Below are 10185 nucleotides of genomic sequence, written 5' to 3'. Positions count from 1 at the left end.
ACTACAAATGAGCCAGGCATGGTGGCAGACACCTGTAATCCCAGTGACTGGGGAGGCTGAGGCAGGAGGATTATGAGTTCAAAGCCAGCCTCAGCAACTTAGTGAGGCTCTAAGCAACGGAGCAAGACCCCATCTAAATAAAAAGGGCTGTGGATGTGGCTCCTTGGTTAAGCATCCTTGGGTTCAGTCTCTGGTACCAAAAAAGAAAAAAAGGGGGGAAAAAGACTAAAGATGGATTATGAACTTAAATGTAAAACATAAATTTATTTAGCTTTTAGAAAAATCTTGGGGATCTGAGGCTAGGCAAAAGCCTTAGACTTGACACTAGAAGTATGATCCATTAAAAAATTTCACACAGCACTGTCAAAAAAAATAATAAATTGGACCTAATAAAAATTAAAAGCTTTTGCTCTGCTAGAGAGAGGAGCTCCTGGCCAGAGATGACTGGGACATCTCTGAACAGTACCAGTGCTTGGAAGGAAGGTCTTTCTTTTTTACCCCCAACCTCATGATTGATTTCTCTTCTACCATCAGCTTGGACAAACTGCTTGATGCTGGTCTGTATACAGGAGAAGTGACTGAAATTGTAGGAGGCCCAGGTAGTGGCAAAACCCAGGTGTGTATGAGGCAGCAGCCAGGAAGACTGGTAGAGGTGGGTGCCTAGTCCTGGATCTGTGGGGAGCTTCCACCAGTGTCTTCATGGGTTCAGGAGTCAAAAGAGGCAAGATGGGTGATGAGAGGTGGGCTTGGACTTAGGTGGTTTTGCCTCTGAAATCTGGACAAAATGAGCTTTGTTTCTAGACCTTCCCTCTCTGAGGGCTCAGGTTCACCTGATGGCCCATTCTCTCTTAAGGTATGTCTTTGTGTGGCTGCAAATGTGGCCCATGGCCTGCAGCAGAACGTCCTATACATTGATTCTAATGGAGGGCTGACAGCTTCCCGCCTCCTCCAGCTACTTCAACCTAGGACCCAGGATGAAGAGGAACAGGTAAGGGGCAGGACAGTTGGGTTCCTGCTCACAGGAACTAGAACTAGACTCTTGACTAGAAGACCCTAATGTCCCTTACACTGCAAAAATGTGGGCTGTTTCAATGAACAGTCATTTCTTGCTTTGAAATTTGAGGTTCTGTTGATAACTTCCTGTGTCCCTTAAGCCTGCCCTGGTAGTGTCATTTTCCCAGCTTGCATGCCTCTGGGACAGTTCTTCCAGGAATCCCTCCCAACTCCTTGCATATTCTAATCAGAGCTGGCAATCACCCAACATCTGTTTCCAGCCCATTTCTTGCCCATGGCAGATATCATCAATCAGTTGTATCTCTTTCCCACCAAGTTGCAAATATGTTACAGTTCAATACCCAGGCAGATCTAGCCCCTTGGACAAAACCAGGTTGCCATTCTGGACCTGAGTGTTTGTGTCTGAGTGCCTCTTCCCCTTCTTAGCCTTATAATTCCTCTTCATCACCTTCCTCAGACCCCTGATCCATCTTATCCCAAGCCTCTACATTTTTCTCCCACCCCTACAGGCAAGAGCTCTCCAGAGGATCCAGGTGGTGCATGCATTTGACATCTTTCAGATGCTGGATGTGCTGCAGGATCTCCGAGGCACTGTGACCCAACAGGTGAGGCTTCTGTCCTGCCCTTCCCTGCTTTACTCAGCTCTCCAGGTACCATCTGTATGTGGGCAGGTGTCCTACTACAGACTCTCTTTGAGAATGCATATGTACAATCTGATGATGTCAGCTGTGTGTGCCACTCCCAAAGTGGAATTCCTTAGTACTTATTTCATATGCTTTATTGTTTACCTATTCCCCATCCCTGCTAAACAATAATGTCCTTGAATACAAGGATTATGTTGTATTTGTCTCTTCATCTCTGCATTCCTCACTAAAACCAATTAGGAATGATTTCAGCTGCAAGTAATAGAGATTGTTTGACAGACTTGAACTTTGAGGACATCTAATTATCTCACAAGAGTTATGGAGGTTGGCCACTCCAGAACATGAGGGCACGAGGCTGTGTGTCTGATTCTCTTGTTCGTCCCCTCATGATTGCTAAGTGGCTGCTATACCCTCACGTGTCTTCTCTTCACACATCGACATCCACATTCAGGCCAGTGTTGTAGAAACAGAATCAGAATATAAGAAGTAAGGGAGAAGAGAAAGGAATCCTGGAACACAACCTAGGCCCAAGAAACCAGGAGGATGTTAATGCTTGTGGTTTGAAAGATGGCATCAGAGCTCTTCTTAAAGAGCTGTCTTTATTTGGAACCACTTTAGCTATGGGAAAGGAGGCTTTAGAGGAATGATCTAGAAAGAGGCAGTGAAATAAAGAGAAAGCAAACTCTTCAATGAATGAAGTTGGGAATTTGGGGTGGAAGTGAGCAGGAGAGAGATGAGGAGTGAGTCAGAAAAGGAGAAGGTCCTAAGAGGATGGTTGGTGGGAGACAGGACGTGAGAGAACCCAAAGCCGACCACAGTCCTCTGAATGGGAATTTCTGAAGGAGCATTTGCCACATCCTGTGATTTAAACCCCCTCTGCCCACCCAAGTCTTCAGTGAAGTCTGTTAGGCACCCAGCTGGGTCGAGGAAAGCGTTGCTGGAATTCTGTGATGCCCGTGCAGCTTACTTGGAATGGAGAGGTTGTTTCTGACTAGCTTCTGATGGATGTGCAAGCTTGTCCTGCAACAGGTGCCCTGCCCAAGAGGCCACTGGTTCATGGTGGCTGCTTCCCCCAAATCCCTCCAGGTGAGGTGTTCTTCGGGGACTGTGAAGGTGGTGATTGTGGACTCGGTCACTGCAGTGGTCTCCCCACTTCTGGGAGGTCAGCAGAGAGATGGTGAGTGCTGTGGCAGAGCCTGAGGGGAGCGGACGGACCCTCATCTCCTGGCTCTGGAGTCTGGCCCCGGGCCAGCCCTATCCCTTGTCCTCTTCTTCTCCTCCCCCAGGCTTGGCCTTGATGATGCAGCTGGCCCGAGAGCTGAAGACCCTGGCCCGGGAGCTCAGCATGGCAGTGGTGGTGAGGAACAGGCTCAGCCTACAAACTTAATTTCCAGTTACAGCTAACTCTTCATTTCCCTTAAGTGGCAGCTCTGAACCCAGAGTAAACCCTTTAGGAAAGGGATATAGCCCAATTTCCCCAGGTCAGCTGGAGCTCTGGACTGAAAGGGAAGAAACTGGACCATTAGTAGCGAGGAGGATTAGGAACCAATTTGTTTTTCTTTTTCTCTTTTTAAGTCATGTTTATTGAGGTTTAATTTACATAGAGTAGCTCTTCCTTGTTTGAAGTTTGACTAATAAATACAGTTGTATCCAATCTTGTTATACTGCCAAAAGGTCCCTTGATCCCAGACAACCTCGTAATTTTTCTGTCCCTATGGTTTTCCCTTTTCCAGTTTTTCCTATAAATGGATCATTTTGTTGTTAAAGTAACTTTTTCTGCTTAGGAAGCAGTTTGTTTTTTTGTTTTCATTCTTTCTTTTTATTTTCTTTTCTTTTTTTTTGTTACTGGGAATTGATCCCAGGGGCACTCTACCACTGAGGCACATCCCATCCGTTTTTCTGTTTTATTTATTTATTTATTTTTTTGAGATTAGGGTCTTGCTAAGTTATTGAGGCTGGCCTCAAACTTGCTATCCTTCTACCTCAGCCTCCCAGGTCACTGGTATTACAGGCATACACCATTATGCCTGGCTAGAAGCAGTTTTTAAAGTCTTCATGCTTCTCATAGGAAGATTTAAAAAGTAATTAAATATAAAATTCAAACTTGTAATCAATCTCCATATCCACAGAAACTTAATTATTTTATCTCCATAAAATCTTTTTTCTTTGCATATATACTTATACTGTTTTGGAGGGTGAGGGGTTACCAGGAATTGAACTCAGGGGCATTCAACCACTGAGCCACATCCCCAGTCCAATTGTGTATTTTATTAGAGACAGGGTCTCATTAAGTTGCTGAGCGCCTCACCCTTGCCAAGGCTGGCTTTGAACTCACGATCTTCCTGTCTCAGCTTCCCAAGCTGCTGGGATTACAGGTGTGCACTGCTGCTCCCGGCTATAGTTATACTTTTAACTAACCTTCTAACTAAAGTAAACTTGTTTAAGAAACCATAAAAAATAACCATTTCAGTCCATCTCCCTTGTTCTTACATAGATCTTTAAGACTGTCATTTTTAGCAGGTTTTTCTTTTTCTTTTTCTTTTTTTTTTTTTTTAGATGGATTCTCACTGTGGTGGCCTTCAACTCACATTCTTCCTAGGAGCTATGCATGTTTTTCCCAGTTTTTAAAATTATGTTAAGATAAGTGGTATAAAATACATTTGTAATGTACCCTTATCACTGTCCATCTCCATGGCTGTTTTCATCTTATAAAACTGAAATTCTGGGCCCATGAAAAATAACTCATGGGCCAGGCACGGTGGCACACACCTGTAATCTCAGTGGCTTGGGAGGCTGAGGCAAGAAGGTCACAAGTTCCAGGCTAGCCTCAGCCACTTAGTGAGGCCCTAAGCAACTAGTGATACCCTGTCTCTAAATAAAATTTTTAAAAAGCCTGAGGATATGGCTCAGTGGTTAAGCACCTCTGTGTTCAATCTACAGTACCCCCCGACCAAATAAATAAATAAATGTCTAGAGGCAACATTTCCACATTTTGTGGAAGGTGATACTAATTTGTATTCTCACTGGCAGTGTAGAAGGATCTGTTTTCCTATCCTTTTATTCAAATACAAGTTCTTGGGGCCTTGCTTTCCTGGCTTTTGGATGTCTGTAAGCACCTTCTGTGTGCCAGACTCCGGAATAGGCAGTAGGGATTCAGTGATGAACAAGCCCTAGCCTCTAGGGGCTGTCACACTTGCATGCCTCTATGGGAGCCGATCCGCCAGATTAGGACTCCTATTCAAAAACTTGTGCTGTGCATGCCTATAATCCCAGTGACTTGGGAGGCTAAGGAAGGAGGATTTCAAGTTTGAGGCCAGCCTCAGCAACTTGGTGAGTCCCTAAGCAACTTATTGAGATCCTATCTCAAAATAAAAAATGCTGGACCCCCCTTATTAAAATAATTTTATTTTATTTATATTTGTTTTTTTATGTGGTACTGAGGATAGAACCCAGTGCCTCAAACATGTTATGCAAGCGTTCTACCACTGAGCCACATCCCCCGCCCCACGTCCAGCCCTTTTTAATTTTTTTTTTTAAAAGAGAGAGTGAGTGAGAGAGAGAGAGAGAGAGAGAGAGAGAATTTTTTAACATTTATTTTTTAGTTTTTTGGCGGGCACAACATCTTTGTATGTGGTGCTGAGGATCGAACCTGGGTCGCACACATGCCAGGAGAGCGCGCTACTGCTTGAGCCACATCCCCAGCCCCCTTTTTAAATTTTATTGTAAGATAAGGTCTCATTAAGTTGTCTAGGCTAAGCTGGAACTTCTGATCCTCCTGCCTCAGCCTCACAAGTAACTGGAATTACAGATGTGGACCACTACACCTTGTTTTCATATCAGTCCTTTTAGCTGTTCTTCATGTTATTCGAAAGTATTTCTGAGGTCACATTTTAAAGGCTTGATTGTTAATGATAAGAAAGGTATGATTTAGCATGTAAATATTTGCTTATGATCCCCACTTAGATATAAATGAATAATATCAAGAATATTATAAATATTTCTGTGAATAAACAGGGTTTCTGTCCCCCATCAGAGCACAAGTGACCAATACAGGTCAAACTGTTTATTTCCCAAACATATACAGATACATTTATACTTTGCTTTGGGCCACAGAAACTGTAGTTTAGGTGAAAAGTCAGTTTTAAAACAGGAATTCAACAGCTTTTTCATGCTTGCATTGTGCTTGTAACTTTCTTGTTTATGTATCTGTTTAGTCAGTCACAGATCATTGTACATCTAGTATTTGAATCATCTTGTATGAATTTGGGTATGAAATATATTTGCACATTAACGTTTTAAAAAAGGGCTGGAAATGTGATGTGACTCAGTGATTAAGTGCCCCTGGTATCAAACCAGACGACTCTCTCAGGGCAGGGGACATAGCTCAGTGGTAGAATGCTTGCCTAGCATGCCTGATGCCCTGGATTCAATACCCGGTACCACCAAAAAAAAAAAAAAAGACAGAACTCCTCTTGCCCCCATAAACACACAGGTATATTACAAAGGGCTGGGTGGACATGGTCTCTGGATGCCCATTTGCTGGGTTGGGGGTATAGTGGCTGCAAGCCCACCAGTAACTTCCCTATGGGAAAGTGTGACTAGCACTGCTTTTTCCCAAACAGGTGCCACATTGCCTTCTAGTTGGGGGTTAGGCTTGAGGCTTGAAGGTTTTAGCAGAGAGAGCTGGGTCCAGGTCAGGAGCCCTATGATCTAGTCCCAGACCTGCCATGAAGTTATAGAGCCTTGGGGGAGTCATCTGTCCACACCAGGCCTCACTTTTCTCATCTATAAATTGAAGCAGTAGGAGCAGATGTCCTCTGTACTAGCATTATGGATCTATAAGCCTTTCTGCAGGTGACCAACCACATGACCCGGGACAGGGACAGTGGTAAGTTCAAACCTGCTCTTGGACGTTCCTGGAGCTTTGTGCCCAGCACCCGAATTCTTCTGGACATCATTGAGGGTACAGGAGCATCAGGCAGCAGCCAGCGCACAGTGTGTCTGACCAAGTCTCCGCGTCAGGTGAACCAGCCCCAGGGGAGCGCCAGTGATCTTGGGCCCTGGAGGGAGGTTTCCATGCCCACAAGTGTCTTACTGAATTCTCTGATGCTGAAACTGTGGAATAGGTCTACTCACGTGGGTTGCTTAACTCAACTTACCCTTCCCTCTGTCTCCTCTTCCAGCCAACAGGGTTCCAGGAAGTGGTGGACATTGGGACCTGGGAGACTCCAGAGCAGAGCCCAGTGTTTCAGGGAGAGCAGACATGACTGATGCTGTTGATTGGGACAGGAGGAGGCATCACAGCCCCCTACCTTTCCTTCTTAGTAATGTTGCTGTTTACTGCCAGCCTGCACCTGGGACTGCAGAAGTTCCCAGACTGGCCCAAAGAACCGGCTCAGTTTCCTAAACTTCATTCTCTATGGAGACTCTTAGAGCCACAGGCCAAGAGGAAGCTGCCGTGGAGGATGCACAGGTCCAGGCTGGTGCCACATTTCCTCCCTTTGCATCCACTTTCTATATTTCCAATGGAAGCTGAGTTCACCCTGGGCATCACTGCAGAGGCCATACTAGTAAATGGAAGAATACTCCTGTGTATCGCCATCAGATCTTGTGCTCAGTCCTAGCACAATGATGGGGCCAGAGAGCCACTAGCTTGCCTCCCTCTCTTCCTCTTTTTTTTTGCCTCTGTTTTTCCATCTGTAGGATGGGTTTCCTTTCCCATCAGCTGCCTCTGAGTTACTGGATGGAAATAACCTCATAAATGCAAAAACAATTCTTCATCTAGGTCCTGCTCTTAAAAATATATGTAAAAGACAATTCCCTGAGCTCCAGAATCACCCCCCCCCCAAGGTTGTTTTTCAGTTTCTCCCAGTAAAGCCCCCAAAGAATGATTATTCCTTTGCTCCTGCTGATTTGGTTTCACACACCTGCATGCATCACCATGACTAGAATGTGAGCTTGCTGCTGTCCCAGGGATATAATTTAACAAGAAGGAAGGCAATGACCTGCTCCTGGTGAATCCAGCCACTTGTTTAATATGCATGGTGCCCTCTGGGGCCCTTCCACAGTATAGAGTAACCAGAGGTGCTGAACCGTGGCCTTGCCCACAAACAGACAGGAGAATTTGCACAATAAATACAGCCAGCTGGGAAAATTGATGCTAGTGTAAATAATACATGGCAAACCTAGTCCTTTATGCAGAAATTCATTGCTGGTGGCTCCAAGATGCAATATAATTACACCTCTTCCTGCCAGCTGTACCACAGCTTTGTGCCTTAGTGTATGAAATAAAGCCGCCCCCCCTCATCTGATACCACTACCGTGGCCATTCGTCTGAGAGCTATAACCCTGTCTGGGAGGGGAGGATCATGCCAGGGGAAGGAAAATAAAAGATGAAGTAGAGAAATGATCAGGATTGTGTACTCATCACATTTTTTTTAAAGGTTACTCTTCTTGATTAGAGAATCTGTTGTGTAATCAGTTGTGTCCTGGGTGCAGGAAAAGGGGGTCAGAGTTACACTTAGAAGATACAGACATTTATGGGTGATGACTGAAATGGATAGTAACAAGCAGGGAGGATGAGCAATGAGCGGCAGGCCTGCACAGGGGTGTCTGAGTGAGGACAGGATTGGTGAATCTAAACCCTGATTCTTGATCCCACAGAAGACCCTAGGACAAAATCAGTCTTCAGAATCTTTACACCATTTTGGTTGGCACTTTCCTGGAGTCATAGTAAGAAGCACTGCATTAAGCTAGGAATGGCATAGCCCTGCCCTTTATGGTGCCATTTGGGCATCCAGAGCCCACGGCAGATATCATCAGCCATCGCAGCCACTCTTTTCTGTAGAACTTGGAGTACTTTGCAGTTTTTCCTCAGTGCAGCACTACAGACAGATGCTACTTGTCAGTTGAAGCTGGCATTCGAGGGGGCCTGGTTGCCCCCTCTGTCCTGGGCAGACTTGTCCTGTTCCCTGTGTGAGTTTAGGTACTTCCTACCTGACTGAGAACCCTCGAAAAGTGCAGTTTGAGGGGCATATAAAGATCACCTGGCCCATGGTGTCATTTATAAAAGAACTTGGGGCTTAAAGGAAAAGTGGCAGTCCCAGGGCAGAACAAGGGCTTGCACCGGGACTCTTAGTTCATAGGTCAGGACTGTTGCTATCCCCACGGGGCCTTGCAGTTTCCAGCCTCATAGTTGTGTTTCTGCTGGGGCATGGCTGCAGCTGAGCTGCACAGCCTTTGCCCAGGTGCTCACACTAGCCATGGGAGAGTGTTCTATTCCTGGCTACTCCAGGCCACCAGGCAGCATTGCTGCTGGCACCTGGGTGGCCTGCTTTATCCCTTTGGCTCTTGTTCCTAGACCAGGCCTTTGTCTTGCCTGCATGCTGCTCCACTCTCCATCCTGGCTGTACCACACTGCAGGCTCTTAAAAGGCCTCCAGCAGGTGGGTTCTCCTGCCAGGGAGTCTTTTGTTCCCTTGGCTTACGTGCATGCCTTTGCCTTTCCCTCACAGTGCCTGATGCATACCCACCCTGACATCCTCCCTTATGTCCCAATCATGGGCTAGATGTTCATAATAGCTCCCCTGTACTAGTCACCTATACTTTCTGTTCATGTGTCTGCCCAGGAGCCCAAGCTCCACTCCAAGAGCTCCCTGTCAATTTTTCTCTTATTTTTCCATTTTATGGGTGCTTATGAAATGAGTGGGATTAAACACATTTTAAAGATGGCCAAGGAGGAATGCAGGAATGTCTTCTTGATCTAGATAGTCATTAAGTTCCCATAGTCACTTTTTACAACCCTCTACAGGAGACTGGTATGTCCTTTATTTGAAATAAGATGGAATTAATGTTAAGTTCTTACTATGTGCTAGCACTGATGGCATGGCACTTGAACTAAAGACTGTCAGGCAGAAGTCCCCCACCTACCACCTCTTTTTGGTGCTGGGGATTAAGTTCTCACGCATGCTAGGCAAGTGCTCTCCCACTGAGCTACATCCCACTCCTCTGTGTATTATTGAGGCCACATTGCACTGCAAGTTTTAAAACTTGGCTTAAAGATGCATCAACAAGGTCACTCATCTCTGATAATGTGAAGTCCAAGATTGGTAGCAGAGGGCCTTTCCGCTCTGTTCTCGTTTTGTATTTTGTCTTAAAGCTTGTTGCCCTCATCAAAAGAACTTGCCCTCTGGATTGATACCACTCTGAGCATCAATCCAGATATGACAAAATCTACAAGCAGGAAAGGGATCACCTACTTTTGTCCTTTGAAGAATAAGGAAAATGCAGAAGTTCCTTCTAACCAAAGCTGACTTACTCTGTATCTGATTAGTCGAATTGCTTCATGCACCCATGTCTATTTCAGTAACTGGCAGAGGAAGTGGGGCTGCTGTGATTGGTTGAGATCAGCCAGGAAATAGCCCTGGAGCTGGGGCTGAGGGTGGGTTTTCCTGAAGCAAATGCTGTGGCCTACTGGAAAGGAGGGAGAGTGTAGAGGAATCAGACATTGGGTGGGCCTGCCATAGTCT

The 10185-nt window shown here is 45.5% G+C and overlaps 1 protein-coding gene across 1 annotated transcript; it reads left to right on the top strand.

Moving 5' to 3' along the window:
- Nucleotides 1-534: 534 nt before the first annotated feature.
- Rad51d (RAD51 paralog D) lies at nt 535-8067 on the top strand (the record flags this gene model as incomplete). The annotated part of the gene is given in 7 exon segments (XM_046456104.1): nt 535-616; nt 854-988; nt 1524-1619; nt 2745-2835; nt 2945-3015; nt 6513-6680; nt 6842-8067. Coding segments are annotated over 7 exon segments (727 nt in total), but the record flags the coding sequence as incomplete, so codon positions are not given.
- Between the last annotated feature and the right edge of the window lie 2118 nt (nt 8068-10185).

The sequence above is a fragment of the Marmota monax genome, unplaced genomic scaffold (genome assembly GCF_021218885.2).
Source record: "Marmota monax isolate L192 unplaced genomic scaffold, Marmota_monax_Labrador192_F-V1.1 WCK01_AAM20220418_F8-fsc00317, whole genome shotgun sequence".
NCBI lineage: Eukaryota > Metazoa > Chordata > Mammalia > Rodentia > Sciuridae > Marmota > Marmota monax.
The sequence above is the reverse complement of the archived record's forward strand: the minus strand, read 5'-3'. Positions and strand labels throughout refer to the sequence as shown.